Genomic DNA, 17,723 nt, shown 5'->3' with positions numbered 1-17,723 from the left:
GAAGTATAGAATGTGACAATATGGACTGTGCATGTGTTACACTAAATCAACGTTGCTGGTCAAAAAATTATGAATTTGAATACATGAAACATAGATGTATTCATGTAAGAATATACTCTGAAAGAATAGTAAGTTCTTTGTGACAGTGGTTGTATATGTTATTTAAACAATTCATTGCAGAAAACATTACACTATTCAAAATATTAATAGTTGCAATATTCAAAATAACAGTAATCTTACCTTTATAAAATATAAAGATTTATTATTGATTATAAAAGATAAATAATAATTAAGAGGAATTAAAATAATATTATATTTTAAATAAAAAATACTAGCTGTGAGGAAATTCAATATAAAATTATATTAATTTAGGCTAATACAGCCTAAGCATAAATTATCTAAAATTGTAGGTTGGTTAAATTTATACAAAAGAAATCTGTAAAAATTAAAAACAAAAGAAGTAAGAAAATGTTACCAATGAACACACTATCCCTTGTTTCTGACTTCTCACTCCACAGAGCTCTGCAGATAGAATCTGTGTTAGTACTATACTGTCATCAAAAATCTCTGCTCATATCACTGTATAATAAGGACTATAGGAATAATTTTAAGTTTCAAAGAAGCCATACTCAGTTTTAAAATGCCATTATAAAAAAGGATGTTAATGTTTTTTTTCTTACCATGACCAGAAACATAAAACTCATACATCGTTTGACTGGTACCAGGTGAGATTTCTGGTAAGTCTAATTTGTTATCAAGAGCTCTAATGAAGGCTTCAAGTTTATTTCTACTTTCCAGCTCCAGAAGGGCACCTAAACTCCACATTATCGCAAAGCAGAATAATTTATGCAGATGAGATATAGATGATAAACCACCTTCTTCTTTCGATGGAACCAAACCCTCCAGAAGATTAATAGACTGAAAAGATTTTAAAACATCATACATTAAGAAAATATTACATTACCTTTTATTTTTATACATAAATGTACATGCATTACTTATATGTGTTCAAACTTTAAAACATCATCTGAATACAGGTTACTGAAGACTAAAATAAAATTTAGAATGACAAACACAAGAAAATAGACTAAAGATATCTACATGAAACTGGATAAATTATTTAAAACTACTTGAGTAATGTGATCATTAACTATCCTTTTAAATTATGCCTACATTAAAATGTAATTTTAAAGCTAGGATAAGAGAACAGCTTTTTAAGGGATTTTATAATATCTAGTGGGATATTCACAACTTTAAAAGCAGGTGGGGCCTAGTGATTTCCATCTTTAAGCATGGAAGAATTCTCATCATCTGTCTGATACATTTATTTCAATTCTGGTCAGTTAATGCATGTAGCACATTAAACTCTGTTTTGTGTTTTAAAAACTAGATTAAAATATACTACTTTATTATTGATTTGCTCTGTTTCTAATAAGCTATATTCCAGAAATCCAGTAACTTGGTATTGACAATTTGGTGATATTGCTCATTGTCGTGGTTTACGCCCATCAGTAACTCAGAACCACACAGCCACCTGCTCATTCCCCCCACCCCGCTTCCTCCCCCTGCTCAGCGAGGGATGGGGTGTAGAATTGAAAGAATGCAACTCCCACAGGTTGAGATAAGAACAGTCCAGTAACTAAGGTATAACACAAACCACTGCTGCTACCACCAATAATAATCATGATAAGGGAAATAACAACGGGAGAGAATACAACCACTCGCCACATGCCAACCGATACCCAACCTGACTCAAACAGTGATCTAGCCCTTCCAGGTAACTCCCTCCAGTTTATATAGTGGGCATGATGTGCTGCAGTATGGAATACCCCTTTGGCTAGTTCAGGTCAGGTGTCCTGTCTCTGCTTCCTCCTGACTTCCCCTCCCCTTTGTGAGCATGAGACTCACAAAGTCCTTGGTCAGAGTAAACATTACTTAACAACAACTAAAAACATCGGTGTTATCAGCGTTGTTCCCAGGCTGAAAGTAAAAAAGACAGCACTGCACCAGCTACTAAGGAGGAGAAGAATGACTGCTGCTGCTGAAACCAGGACACTCATGAAGCCAGATATTTTACTGTCTTACATAACAGCACTCATATTCCCTTTCTATATGAGGCAGTGTCAAACACATTGTTTAGAGATAAGTCTTTTTAACACTGAAACACATGTGTAATCATCTCGAAATCAGTATTCTTTGTGTTGCCTTGCATCTCATCCTTGAAGTGGGAAGTAATGCAGTAACGTATATTTTAATACAGCCTATAGGACATAGATAGAATACTTTTGATTACTTCAGAATTTAGTTTAAAAAATTATTAGACAGCATTAATTACAATTCATAATGTTAAAATAATGTCAGTTCTTTTGTTTGGAAGCGAATTATGTATTTAATTATTTCCAGGACAGGCTGTCCCCCAGTTTGTCTGAAAAAAATCTTTTTGTTCCCTGAAATACAAGCTTGAGTTTAACATTTCCCATAGAATGGTGCTCTTTGTCTTGGCAATATTCTGTAACACGTGTTTGAAGAATGAAAACAGAAAAGAAATAAAATGACTAATAAACCATGCAAATGTTTGCAGCAAATCAGATTAAAACTTCAGCTTGTCCAGCATCTAATCTGCAATAGTGAGCGAAAGTGAACACTTAGAGAAGAGTAAAAAAAAAAAACAACTCTTGGCTTATGGTGGTACTAGGGGTGGTACTTTCTGATGGTACTTTTTCAGCTCAGACCTTTCTGAATCAAATACACTTTTTCAGGGTTTAGGAATCCTATAAGAATTTTTTCACTCTGAGAAAATCAAGACTAGTCTTGAACCAACATAGACTTCTATTGTCTATAACACCCGTTGCTAAGATGTTCTGTAGGTCTGCCATCCATGGCATTGCAGAGCTTGTTTTTCTGCTGTGTGAATCTCTTCATGCTTACCTTCACTGATTTTCATTATTATTATTTTATTACCTATATTATTTTATTATAATATTATTATTATATTAAATTATTATAATATATAATATAATAATATATATTATTATAATACCTATATTATTTTATTACCTATCATATTCAGTCTTGTAAAGTCTGTCTACAGTTTTTCATGGTTAGCTCCTTAGTCCTTACTATCCTGAGTAATCAAGTAGCATCAGTAGACTTCACCTAAAACTTTTCCAAATCGTTTATGAATATTTTAAACAGCATTGTCCCATCAATGGCACCTCAGTAGCAGTGGTGTCCTCTGTCTTTCCTAAGAACTGATCCGCTAGTCACACACCTCCTACCTTCTAATTATTTATCTAGAAAAGAACCTCCTATCTTTCTGCTATGACTGCTTACCTTCCGTATAAATCCCTGGTAAAGAATTTTAGCAAACACTTTTGTTTCTTCATGCAGACCATATCAACCTTTAGCTACAATGTTATTAACTTTTCCAATAGGCTTACAAGGCAGGATAACCCTAAATAAAAGTTGTGTTGAATCTCTTGAAGCAAATTACATTCACCTACCTAATGAGGTGGTCCAGAGAATAGTAAACAATTATAAAGTCAAGAGGAAATTACAAGGAGGAAAGCAAAGGTGAGATCATTTTTTGTATAACATCATTGCCAAGCTGTTGTAGATACAAAAAACAGATGAAATTGCAAATGCTAACGAATAGCAGATATTTGGGTATGTGTGTATGTTTGGGTGAATATCCAAAACTGAGCTTTAGTACTCAAGTACAAGTCTGCTATCTGCTTGACACAACTGGTTTGAGGTTGTTGTAAATTTTGAAAATGCCTGAACTAAACAAAAGCAGCACATCTTCAGTCCCACAATAAAGAGAAGTAAGACAGAGCCCTCACTCAGGAGGCTGGTAAGATACGGTGCTTCTGCATGTACAGTATTTCAGCAAAACTGGGATCTTAGGGTGGTCCTGGGTTCAGAAGTAGCAGTCATTTTTCTCCTTCTTACTAGCTGGTGCTGTGCTGTCTTTTTGACTTTCAGCCTGGGAGCAGTGCTGGTAACACCAAAATTTTTAGTTGTTGCTCAGTAATGTTTACTCTGACCAAGGACTTTCTGAGTCTCATGCTCTGCCAGGGAGGAGGGGAAGCCAGGAGTAAGCAGAAACAGGACACCTGACCCAAACTAGCCAAAGGGGTGTTCAGTACCACAGAGTGTCATGCCCTGTATATAAACTGAGGGGACTTACCTGGAAGGGCTAGATCACTGCTTGGGTTGGGCTGGGTATCGGTGAGCAATTGTATTCTCTCCCATTGTTATTTCCCTTATCATGATTATTATTGGTGGTAGCAGCAGTGGTTTGTGTTATACCTTAGTGTCCTGGGTTCAGCAGTAGCAGTCATTTTTCTCTTTCTTGGTAGCTGGTGCAGTGCTGTGTTTTGACTTTCGGGCTGGGAACAAAGCTGATAAAAATGATGTTTTGGTTTGGCCAAGGACTTTGTGAGTCTCATGCTCTGCCAGGGAGGAGGGGAAGCCAGGAGGAAGCAGAGACAGGACACCTGACCCAAACTGACCAAAGAGGTATTCCATACCACAGCACGTCATGCCCAGGATGTAACTGGGAAAGTTACCAGGAAGGGCTAAGTGGACTGCAGGGTTGGAGGAGGTATCGGTCGGTGCTTGGTCGGGCTGGGGGGGCGAGTTATCGTTCGCCTGGTGATGAGGTGTTGTATTCTCTCCCCTTGTTATTTCCTTTATCATTACTGTTATTGGTGGTAGCAGTAGTGATTTTTGTTATACCTTAGTTACTAAACTGTTCTTATCTCAACCCGTGGGAGTTGCATTCTTTTTGATTCTCCTCTCCATCCCTCTGAGAGTAGGGGGAGGGCAAGAAGAGGGGGGGGAGTGGGTGAACAAGCTGTCTGGTTGGGGTTAAACCACGACACTTAGTTACTGGAGTGTTCTTATCTCAACCCATGGGAGTTGCATTCTTTCGATTCTACTCCCCATCCCTCCAGGAGCAGGGGGAGGAAGGAGGGGGAGAGCGAGCTTACCGCTGTGTGGTTCTGAGTTACCAGCTGGGCTTAAACCATGACAAACAGGTTCTGGAAAGAAGAGACTGTGCAGAAAAGAAGGGTTCTGGCAAGAAGTGGTCTTAGGGAAAAAGAAAAAAGGCCCCTAAACGGAGGTGAAGATCCTAGTTAGAGGAAAGATCCTGAAAATGGGGTAAGATCCTGGAGATCAGGGAGATGCATGTAAACAAATGCGAGATGATTCCAAGAAACTTTATCAAGTAATGCCCAATTCTGGCAACTGTAAGAAGCTGAACAGCACAGAAACAAACACATCTTTTTGCCCTACCTTCCCATACGGAGAAAGAAATCCATGCTGGGAAGAGAAATCAAGACTAAGTGAAAGTAACAGTGGAGGAGGGAAGCAAGTGAGGAACTGAATCAGTGAAATTACAAAGTACAATAAAATCTTTGGTCTCACTGGTTTTTAGTTATACCTCAGCATAGAGATCCACTAAGGTGTATTTACCCTGTCACACCTGTGACAGAAACTTATTAGTGATTCTCATTCACAGAAAGAAACACTCAATACAGGTTAAATCAGGTAAACACTTCCCAGACCAAGCAGTATGAGTAGAACACTCATTTGCTCACACTTACTAACAAGCCCTCATCAGAAATAACATAGAAACCTATACATCCCAAGAAAAGTTTTCCATGAAGACATCAATTCAGCCAGAGGTTTCACAGATAGCAAATGTAGGAGAAAAAAATATTGCCTTTCTAAAAAGATTTTGTGTATAGCATGTTCATCTTATTTATCATCATAAATTGTCAAGTTATACAGTTCTTGCCTGCGTCTTTCAATTCTATAGATGCCTTAATTCCATTTAGTACTGCATACTTAGCTTTGCAGCATTTACTGTGGCTATTAATTTGCAGCAAAATATTCAAGCTATTGAAAATCTGAAGCTAAATCCCTAATGAACGTTAAAGAGATATGGGGTGCAAACTGACTAGTTTAATAACAAACTGAGGTGTTATCCAAAACATTGTATTGTCTAGCCTCTTATTCAATATAAAACTGAGACTACATGGACAAATGGAAAGTCTGAAGACTTAGAATCTGCAGATGACAACAGCCTCATAAACAAATCAGCTGGAGACCTGCAGTGTAGGACTGACAGTCTCACAAAATCTGCCAAAGACGTAATTCTATTATTAAGAAATCACTGCAAAAAATTGGACTTCATTCAAGGTAGAATTCCAACTGACAGGAAGGGACAGGCACATTGACCTTGACAGAGTTGGCTGACAGAATCACAGCTATTACATTTGAGGATAAAAAGATAATTAGAATTATTCTTCTCTCTGCTGACACTATCCATAGGGTTAGATTGACTTCCACCACAATTTGCTTGGTACTAAAAGAACCTCAATGAGACCACTAGCTTATTAAATATATGCCTCTGAACTTTCTGAAGCCTGCAAATTCCAGTGAACAGAAGACTAGCCTACATATGAAGCAATAAAGAGCAATAAAACTTTCTTCTGCACATCTATAACAGTTCCTCTTATATTGCCTGAGGAACAAATATTGAGTTTGAGGTTTTCTTTATCAGGATGAAATCTTTTCAAATTAAATTTTATTGCTGTCAAATGTTCTCTTTGCTATTTTTGGATGCTTACTATAGTCAGTCAACTCATACAGGCTTACACAGTATCTCCTTTACCTGCATAATGTAGTTACATTCCAGAAGCTCCATTTTTGGATTAAGGTTCAGTTTCATGTATGTATACACTGGTTCAAAGACTCTGTCATACAAACTTTGTAAAACTTCATTTTCTTGAGAAGAACGTTTTTTCAGCCATGCCTGTAAAATATCCACATTACTTTTCTGTATAAAATGTGTAACATGGTAAAGTTAGGAGTAGCCAGCAATTATAATCTTACTTGCAATATTGGTCTCCAGCTGAGAGCAGAAGAACTGATATAGACCATACCCATTCGAGAAACTGTTGCTGGAGAGGCATTCACAATGTTGTGAACCTCAAATAACAGTTTACATGTAGGAGACATAGGAATTCGATCTCCATTTGCTAGAGTTAGGGTCTTGTTATCATCCAAAACCGAATTTAGATTCTCAATCCAGATTGCATCTACAGGACCATCTAAAATCAGAAACACATTTTCACCTGGAAAAAATAATTAAAAGAGATATAGTTCATATCATTGTACTGAAAGAGCAAGAAAATAAATTTACAAAAGATGGTCTAGAACTTGGGTAATATGTAAAAATGTATTTAATTTACTGTAATTTCTGATATGTCCAGAGATGTTCATTACTGTATAAATGGCTGTCATGATTTAAACCCAGTCAGCCATAAATCACGCAGTCCCTCTCTCAACCCCCCTCCCTTCTTCCCCTCCCCCTGCTTCTAAAGGGATGGGGAGGAGAATCAAAAGAATGCAATTCCCACAGGTTGAGATAAGAACAGTCCAGTAACTAAGGTATAACACAAATCACTACTGCTACCACCAATAATAATAATGATGGAGGAAATAACAAGGGAAGAGAATACAACACCTTACCACCCACCAACCAATAACTTGCCCACCCAGCCCGACCAAGCACAGACTGATACCTCCTCCAACCCTGCAGTCTTCCTAGCCCTTCCAGGTAACTCCCCATTACATCCTGGGCATGATGTGCTGTAGTATGGAATACTTCTTTGGTCAGTTTGGGTCAGGTGTCCTGTCTCTGCTTCCTCCTGGCTTCCCCTCCTCCCTGGCAGAGCATGAGGCCCACAAAGTCCTTGGCCAGATCAAACATTTGAGCAGTAACTAAAAACATTGCTGTTATCAGCACTGTTCCCAGGCCGAAAGTCAAAAACACAGCACTGCACCAGCTACTAAGAAGGAGAAAAAATGACTGCTACTGCTGAACCCAGGACAGTATCCACCCCTTATTCCATACCATTCACATCATGCTCAGATCCCACATTTTTCAGTAAACCATCGCTCTTATCTCAGTGCACTCTTATCTTAGTGCATGGACCAGTCCCTATAAAGCTGCTGAGTCCATCCAGTTGATGATGTCTGGCTCCATCTCTTGTAACAGTCTTTCAGAGCAGGAGAGGCTGTGTGCAGTGTCCACACTCATGAATAATCTGGGCAATAGTGTCCACTGCTAAATCCACCCCTCGATTATGAGTCCATCTATATTCTGCGTCTCTGCCCTGATGGCCTGAAGTGTCATGGGCCCACCAGGCTCAAAATAATTCACCACCCCCTTCAGCAGTTTCTGCAGCTTGTTGCTGGGGACTCCATACAGCTGCCTTCTATCTCTGATGCTTTCAAAGCACTGGAGTGGCCCAGTGGACTAGATACTCGCCCATACTGCCCCACACACCCTGCCACTCATGACTGTCCAGCCTTGGGGAAAACCTCTTGGTCCTTCTATATCATCATCTAATCCTAGACAAGACCCAAACCCGACTCTGCTTAACTTCTGAGATCAGACAAAATGGTAGCGGGTAGAACACACTCTGTGTGTGTGCCAACATGCTGATCCCCATCACAATCAGCAGGCAGGTCCCAAGGATACCCAAAGGCCATTCAAAACCTTCAGAAATCTCAAACGATGCTGCTGTGCTTGTCACTGGGGCTGGTGTAGCTGCTGTGCTTGCCGGCTCCCCCACCACCAGCTTCTCTGAGTCCAGCTCTTCCTCCTCTGCCTTGCTGCTAAATGCTGTGTGGTCTCCTGCATCCTGCTGGGGCTCGGGCTCGCAGAGCTTGGTGGGTGGCTGCCTAGGAATGCTCTTGGCCGCCGTGGGCCTCGTCTCCTCCGTGGGGCTCGGCTCCTCCGCCGCCTTCTCCCGCTGCTCGGCAGCCACCTTCTCCCACTCCTCGACAGCCCCGACCTCCTCCACCGGCAGCCGCCCCCTGCTGGCCTCCGGCCCTGCTCCCGCCGCCGTTTGGTCCCCGGGGCTGCTCTCCCGGGCCGCTTCGGCAGCCGCTGGCTCCAGGGCCGCTCCCCCTCAGCTCCCCGCAGCCTCACGAAGACGGAGGCGAGGGCGAGGGCCAGGACGGTGAGGAGCAGCCGGACGGCCAGGGACCAGTCCACGGCCACATCCGTCCCGCCCTGCTGCTGGAGCCTGGCCGTATTACAAGTCATTGCCATAAAGTACAGTGAGACAGGAACCTTAGCCCAAGCCCCACACTTGAGAAACACTAACACAGCAAATACCGGCTCTAAGTAAGGTACAACATTCTGAAGCTGTGAGATCAAGAGGAACAACTCTGAGAGCCAATAAATCAGCATTGTGACGAGTAACTATTAATCTGGTCAGGTCTGTCGTTATCTCAACCCTTCGTGCCTCTCGTAGGGCGCCAAAAAAGAAATGTCATGGTTTAAACCCAGCCAGCCATAAATCACGCAGTCTCTCTCTCAACCCCCCGCCCCCTTCTTGCCCTCCCCCTGCTCCTGGAGGGACGGGGAGGAGAATCGAAAGAATGCAACTCCCATGGGTTGAGATAAGAACAGCTTAGTAACTAAGGTATAACACAAATCACTGCTGCTACCACCAATAATAATAATGATTAAGGAAATAACAAGGGAAGAGAATACAACACCTTACCACCCACCAACCAATAACTCGCCCCCACCCCACGTGGCTGAGCACCAGCTGATACCTCGTCCAACCCCTCAGTGCCCTAGCCCTTCCGGGTAACTCAGTTACATCCTGGGCATGATGTGCTGTGGTACTGAACACCGCTTTGGCTAGTTTGGGTCAGGTGTCCTGTCTCTGCTTCCTCCTGGCTTCCCCTCCTCCCTGGCAGAGCATGAGGCTCACAAAGTCCTTGGCCAGACCAAGTATTTGAGCAGTAACTAAAAACATTGGTGTTACCAGCGCTGTTCCCAGGCTGAAAGTCAAAACCACAGCACTGCACCAGCTACCAAGGAGAAAAATGACTGCTACTGCTGAACCCAGGACAATGGCATACTTAGTTAATGAACTATTTTTGAAACAATCAGTAGCAAATGAGGACACAAGTTTATCTTTATAATGTTCAGTAACTGTGGTGAGATTACCTTGGCTGGATGCCAGACAGACACTGTGCCACTCTCACCTTCCCCATCCTCAACAGGATAGAGGGAGAAAATAAGGTTAAAATGTTTGTGGGTTGACATAACAACAGGGAGACCACTTAACTACTCTTATGGGCAAAACAGGCTGGACTTGGGGAAAAGTAATTTAATGCAAATTAACATAGACTTGGATGATGAGAAACAAAGACAAAAACCTAAACTACATTTTTCTTACCCACTTTTATTTCTCCAGACCCAACTTCCTCTTTCCAATCTTTTGTGACACCAGCGTAATCTAACTCCTCCTCCCCCTGCTCCCCCACCATTCTTAAGGGGCACAAGGGGGATGGAAAATTTAGCATTTTGTTGCTAAAAGAAGGGTTCTTTGGGCAACTAAAAAAAAGGCATTGAACATTCACAGATCCCATTGAAGTTAAGTAAAACTATCACTCACCAATTCTGAAGATCGTCTTGTTTCACTTTTTTCTTTTATTTTGAAACATAGTTTAAAATGCAATTTTAAATTTTAAAATTTTGGCAATCAAATTTTAAAATTCTCTCTTTATCTTCAATATAGAAAATCTCCAATAGAGAAAGTATAGACCTTTTAATTGAGAAAATTCAACTTTCTTTTAAAAAGAACCTCCTTCTAGGAAGGTTTTTTAGAATTCCCTTTTTTTTTCTTTTTTTTTTTTTTCAGATACAAATGAATCACCATGAATAGGAATTTCAGTATTCCAATCCTAAAATACTAAAATATAAATATGGGTAATCATCAGATGAAAAACTATGCAAAAGACATGATTTTAAAGCTAGTACAATTAGTACAAGTAAATCTAATTTATAATTTATCAAATTTCAAAATAATACATCTGCACAGTAGAACTGAAGTAGCAAAGGAATTAGCACCATTTTTATGCAGATATATTACTAATAATAAAATTTTAAACTGTTGTCTTTTCTTGAGAAGTGAACTGTATACTCATCTATGTTCTCTATAGTTTCCTCCAAGAGGGAACATTACCACATTTGCAGATTCAAGATACTTTTTTCAAGAAAGCATTCAGGAAGTATTTTTATGATGCCACACACAAAATGATTACATACCCTTTTTAGCTTTCAGTGTTTTCCTCCACAATGTAGAAAAGATTCCATCTGTCCAATCATTGGTTGCAGCATCTAGTTTTCCAAACATTTGAGGAGCCGTTATAGCTTTGGGGTTCATACGCATTTCTCTATGAGGCTGGCCACATTCTGTCAATGCTTTCATTAATATAGTTATGACCATTGTTTTTCCAGATCCACTTGGTCCAAGTATCATCAACCCATGACGTACTAGAGAAGTTTCATACAACTATAAAACACACACACAAAAAAAAAATTAAAAAATATAAAATGAAGGAATATATGCTTTTGAAAGATTTTTGCTTCTTTTTAACAGTCAGTGACATAGATTTGTTAAGACACACAAATTACATGCTCAGAATTGAAATCAGCAGGTGTTTAGGGATTTTGTGTGTTTTGTCGAATAGTACATAACATTTTAATCTTCTAAGCACCAAGGAAATATGCTATAAAACAGTTTAGAAAACTAAGTCTTGCCTAAATTTTTCAGAGGAACTGAAAACAGTTTTACCAGATTTTTAAAAGTATTTTCTATATTATTCAAAAGGAAAAATGAATAGTAGCAAAACACTACTGCAACAGAAGAATGACTAAGCACCAGACTACTAAAATAGCTGAGTACGTGAAATAAACATAGGGGCCACACATCCCCCAGGATTGTAGATGGGTTTAGGTTTAGGAAAGCTCTTTAGTGCATTTTCTGTTTTTCTTTTAATGTTAGCTTTAGGCTTGCTATGGAAGTGGCAGAGTCTGCCTACACAAGCAGCAACTCAAAGGAACATAAAAGTGATAGGCCTCCTGAGTGACACAACCTTACAAGGAGAAGCATATTTAGCTCCTTCCTCTGCAAGCTGAATAAAGGCCTGTATCATTCCAGAAGGAAGATCTAAAGGCACAAGAAATGTAAACTAAGATCAAGTGAACCATAAACTTGAAAATATCAAATTTCTTATTCCCAGTATAAGGTGGGGTGAAATTTGTTAAGGATTGTTATGAACAATCCCCCTATAAGCAGTTTGGCAATCAGAAATATTGAACTATGAATAAAATAGTAAACATAATTTTAAGCAAGATGGTCAAAAGCATTTTCTCCCACACAAAAATTCTGCTGGCCATCACTGTGAAGATGTGTGAAGGACAATATGGATCCAGCCTGCATAATGTGGAACAAAATCTTATATAAATTAGGTGGAGTTTGAGCAAAGCCATAAATATACCTCTGGTTTGATGACAGAGACATGATATTTTAGTTGTTGTTAAGTAACATAAGGCAGAACGTTGTATTTTCTGGAACAGTCTAATGCACTGTTTCTTTTGCTCTCACTCAACAAATCACATAGCAGTTTTGTTTTTTAAGCTAGACAAGTTTGGACATTTTCAGAAATAAGCATAAAAGCCAGTGTGCCTTTCTTGTTTGATGCCTAGCTTCTTTTAAGATCGTTCGTAAGAGGCAATGATGTAGTTTCTAATTTAAGACTGCACAGCCAATGAACAAGCCTAGCACTTCAAGGACTTTAGTTTCCGATAACCTCTATTCTGATGTTGTGCTCAAGGAAAACATATTTCCATATTTCCATATCCTTAAATGTCAGTTGTTATACTCTCAACTTGACAATCAGCAAAATTACGAACATATGCTTCTAGAGAAATGCAGTTTTCAGCCATTAGGAATGGCAAGGATTATTAGTCTTCACCTTTAACAGTGTCTAACTGTTACTCAAAATGTAGGGATAAGTAAAAGATGAAAATTAGAAGTCAGATGAAAATTAGAAGTCAGCATAGTTCTTCTCTTGCTGACAAATTTTACAAAGCAAAATTCAATTTCATCAATTAAGGGAATTAAAAAAGAATTAATCCATTTCACTAATAAAACCTACAAGTTCAATCTTAATGAATAATACAGCTAATAAGCTAAAGTTGATCACTGTTTAAAGCACGGTGTTCCAAGAAACAGGCTTTATTGCCTGTATGCAGAAGAAATAATCAGAAAACATGGGAAATTAACAAGGTCATTATGATTAAAAACATCATTATCATCAATCATAGAATCACAGAATAGTTAGGGTTGGAAAGAACCTTAAGATCATGTAGCTCCAACCCCCTGCCATGGGCAGGGACACCTTACACTAAACCATGTCACCCAAAGCTCTGTCCAACCTGACCTTGAACACTGCCAGGGATGGAGCATTCACAACTTCCCTGGGCAACCCATTCCAGTGCCTCACCACTCCTACAGTAAAGAATTTCTTCCTTATATCCATTCTAAACTTCCTCTGTTTAAGTCTGAATCTATTGCCCCTTGTCCTATCCCTACAGTCCCTAATGAAGAGTTTCTCCCCAGCATCCTTATAGGCCCCCTTCAGATACTGGAAGGCTGCTATGAGGTTTCCACGCAGCCTTCTCTTCTCCAGGCTGAACAGCCCCAGCTTTCTCAGCCTGTCTTCATTCAAGTGTGTATTCAAAAGAAAAGAGTAGAACAATAAGACAAAAGAGCAACAATGCTCTAGTTACTTTTCTGGTTTGTCACCTTGTAATTGTTTAATGATTGTCTCATCATTTGTTAGGCTGCTCCATTTGCTAAGTTTGCTCCTTAAAGAAGGCTGTGTATAGGCAAGTGTGTTGGCATAAAGTTTATCAGAACATGAGTTAACTGTCTTTAATGATCAATTCTAAGATAGTTTCAAACACAATTTCATGACAGAAATACAACTGTCACCCATTTAAATGTTAATTGGAATAAAGGTCCAAAAGGCCATCCAAGCACCTTTTGTCTTCGTATTAAATAACTATATATTCTTTAATCAACAACATGCCACAAAGATTATCTGTCACTAAACAAAAATTTCCATAATACAAAATTACAGTTTAATCATTAATCATTAGTTTACTAAACATAATGTCTTACAAATATTCTGAAGTCAAAATAATTTCTTGCAACACCTTAACAATTTCATCTCTTTTACTTTTCAATAAGACTACACTTAGGTCTCAAAAGCTTGCAACAAACTAAACAAAACATACTAAGCTCCAAGCAAGCTGTCAGCCCACAGGCTCTATGCTATTCCTCCAGTGCCACGAACCAAGCTTTTCTCAGGTCAAAAGTAGGCAACTTTTTTTTGTTTTATGCAAACAACATTGTAACAACTTTCTGCTACACAATCCTTTAGATTCTATGTATTTTCTTACTCAATTTTAATAGAACTCTTGCATGAAAGTAACAGACGGATACATATTCCATGTAGGTCAGGTATTCCCACAGTATTCAGGTGGCCATGCACTTCAGAAAGATGCTTTGAACACTACAAATTGACAGTAGGTGGGTTTGCCCACATCCTTGTAGTCTAGAAAGCTTTTAAATCTCTTTATAGCTTAAATCTTCAATCACACACATCCTTGAGAGAGACAATTCCCAGTGTATGGCAGTGCCATTCTTGCTACTGACACTATTTTTTTTTTGTTCTTTCATTTTATAGTGCCTACATGCATGTTTACTTTCATGCTTAGACTTGTCATAGGTTTCCATAAGCTTGCCATAGCATATGCTAAGACATATATGCTCTATACATTTTATACTTCAACTCAATACAGGTAAGCTGGATGATTACTCAACCATACTTTACAATTATGTCTGCTCAAACCCATCATGAGGACTCTTCATTAGAGAAACATATTTAAGTCATAAATACATACCCCTTACATTTCTCTTTGCCCTTATAAAGCTCTTCTAGCTCTTTCCTCCTACTTAGTAGGAGTTGTGCCAAGGCTGTGTTTCTTCTCACTCTTTATTGCTTTGACCTTCAGAATACCTCCCAATCTGTAGCCTAAGAAACTCGTGTTAGAGAACCATGTAGGTGATTTGCTGCTTCATTCAGATAACTTAGATGGACTTGGAAGTGCATCACCATATCTGAAAAGGCTGGGTTAAGAGCATGTTTTAAGGTTTGGGTTTTCTTTTGAGATTTTGTGGGTTGGGGTTTTTTGTTTGTTTCTTTTCTTGTTTGGTTTTGTTTGGGTTTTGGTGGGTTTTGTTGGTTTTTTTTGGTTGGTTGGTTTGGTTCTTTTTATTTGTTTTTTCTTTGGGTATTTTTTATTTGTTTTGGTCTTTGTGGGATTTTTTTTTCTTTATTTTTCTGTATTATTTAAAGAAGTAAAAACTTAAGTCCCTTGGATTGGTCTTCCTTAGTGTGGTGTACACACAATCCTTTTTCCCATATTAGAAGCACAGGTCCTTGAGTGAAACAGTGGTTTGACTACTAACATGATGTTCTGACTCCTTTTTGTTAAAATGCTTTGGAAAAAAGAAGTTTTACCTGAATAAGTTTAAGATTCCATGGTGGATGGTTGATCAATCCTGCCTCTACAACCTGATTAGCCACTGCTGCCTGGAGCTCAACATAGGTACTACTGTCCAGCTGTAAGCCCGGAAAGAGATCACTGATAAGATTGAGAAACAAAGGCTCATCTTCATCTATCTGAAAGAAAAAAAAAGTTAAGTGCATAAAGCATGGTTATCAAAGAATGTCCTCAAACCAAAATTAATCTCTGTTTTAAAATAATAAAGAGTAGGGCTGTATTTTCTAAATACAGAAGCTTACATTCATAAACACAGCCAGATACAGCTCACTATAAAAACAGCATTTTGGAAATGTCACACATATGCCATGTGAGAAACACATTTAAAATTAAAAGAAATTTCCCACTGAGAAGACACTGGAATAAATTTCTAAAAATGGTTTGTAAAACATTACAGCATGGATTGGAAAGAACATCCTACTTGGAAAGAAACAAAAGTCTAATTTATTAGATACTCAAATTATGCAGTTTACATATAGTACAGTAGTCACTTTGTACAAAAGTTAGTATATAAAATATGACACTCACGACTAAGCCATTATTAACCTATTTGAAACTTTGCACCCTAAGCACTGTTTGCAAGTCTAATAAATTCCCATTGCTGTTTAATGATAATGATTACTGTTGCCATTTTTAAAGAAAAGGATGTTTGAGATTTTTTTATATTCTTTTATGAAACTCCATGAAATATCTAGTAGACTTGACTCTACATGTTACTAAAATATTAAATTAGATTCTTACCAGCTTAGAAAGATTCATATCTCTTAGCCCTCTCATAACAATACTTAGTTCACTTTCATTTGGCCTGGCCCTCTTCTGAGTTCCAAGAGTCCTCAGTACTGAAAGGACATTCCTCAGACCAAAGTCATAATGGACCTAGAGAGTGGGAAAAGGTTTATTGTTGCTATTGCTTAAGAATTATTCTATGAAAATTAGTGGAGGATAGTAAGGTCATTTTCAAGAAAGAGAGGGCAAATAGGAGTTTTCATTTCCAATTTAAATTTAATTGTCTTCACCATTTATAATGCCATATAGGAATTTTTTTTTTGCAGCACTGTATAGCAGGGTTCTAAAAAAAATAATGGTTCCATTCCATTGGAATTTCCAAACAGGGCATCTTAAAGCTGAAACTTCATATCAAAGCAGTGCTTTGGGGAGAAGGGCAATTTAAATCAAACTTGAGACATTCCTCCTGTGGTTTCCAATTTCCAACTACTTTTTAAGCCATAGATAATTCTTACAGGAAAACTAAATCAGCAGGTTAATTTCTAACTGGCTGTCACGTTTAGGCAGAGACCCTCATGCAATTACAATACAGGCTATTGTTCCTTAACAAATAAATGTTTGGACATGACTTCACATACACAAATTATCATGGTTATTTATTCCAAAATTGTAGAGATATTTGTTAAAATTATGTTTAAACTACTTCAATATTTGGTAAAAAACATAAAAAACAAGCTGCACAACCAAAAACCTAAGGGATGGTATTGTGTAAATATGAAGGCAAAGATGAAGGGAATACATAACACTACCTGCTTAGTGAGCTGCTCCTCGCAAAGTTTATAAAGAACAAAGAATTTCTGAGACAAGACCACATTATCAATAAATCCATAGCTTGCTAGCTTAACTCTTATAATTATCTGAAATACATTTTTTTAGAAATTTCATTAGTTTTTTGGAAGTTAGGTGAAAAAGTAAAATACATTTTTTTCCTTCAGTTCAGTCAGTAACCTGTCTATCTGGAACCATCATAGCAACACTTCTAAACTGCATTTTGAGATTTTCTGGTAGTTCTTGACGTCCAGCATACCCAGGATTCTGTGTAAGAAAACATAATTCATTATTTACAGAAGTCAAAATAAAATTTAATAGAAGTTCAATAAAAATAAATTTATGTATAAATACCTAGATTTCTTCAGAGTTATAACTCTTGTATACTAATGGTTAAAATGTGAAGAAAAATGTTCAACCATAACTATGAATTTAATAACCTATTCATAATTGTCAGAATAGTAACTGAATTTCTTTATCCTAACAAGCCTGCAATCAGAATTTTAAAATGTCATGGAATACAATCTAGTTGGTTAATTTCTTCTAGTGTATTCCCAATGCAAATGAAGTCTTCATCACCATTTTGCAGAAGAGGTAGGTTTTGTAACATATAAAAATTCAGTGATCCAGCAAGAGCCAAAATACA

The 17,723-nt window shown here is 38.1% G+C and overlaps 1 protein-coding gene across 1 annotated transcript in view; it reads right to left on the bottom strand.

Moving 5' to 3' along the window:
* The window catches only part of DNAH8 (dynein axonemal heavy chain 8), a 138,712-nt gene that overhangs the window by 56,315 nt on the left and 64,674 nt on the right, over nucleotides 1-17,723 (bottom strand). The window contains exons 45-52 of the mRNA XM_061365983.1: nucleotides 17,258-17,344; nucleotides 17,059-17,166; nucleotides 16,265-16,399; nucleotides 15,481-15,642; nucleotides 11,153-11,399; nucleotides 6,907-7,148; nucleotides 6,686-6,826; nucleotides 681-918 (exon numbers count right to left, since the gene is read on the bottom strand). Of these exons, the coding sequence (XP_061221967.1) occupies nucleotides 681-918; nucleotides 6,686-6,826; nucleotides 6,907-7,148; nucleotides 11,153-11,399; nucleotides 15,481-15,642; nucleotides 16,265-16,399; nucleotides 17,059-17,166; nucleotides 17,258-17,344 (1,360 nt within the window). The remainder of the gene's footprint in view (nucleotides 1-680; nucleotides 919-6,685; nucleotides 6,827-6,906; nucleotides 7,149-11,152; nucleotides 11,400-15,480; nucleotides 15,643-16,264; nucleotides 16,400-17,058; nucleotides 17,167-17,257; nucleotides 17,345-17,723) is intronic.

The sequence above is a fragment of the Neopsephotus bourkii genome, unplaced genomic scaffold, assembly GCF_033783945.1.
Source record: "Neopsephotus bourkii isolate Nb327-2 ecotype Australia unplaced genomic scaffold, CSIRO-AGI_Nbou_v1 NB_1292, whole genome shotgun sequence".
Lineage (NCBI taxonomy): Eukaryota > Metazoa > Chordata > Aves > Psittaciformes > Psittacidae > Neopsephotus > Neopsephotus bourkii.
Note: the sequence above shows the minus strand (reverse complement) of the source record. Positions and strands in the feature narration are given on the sequence as shown.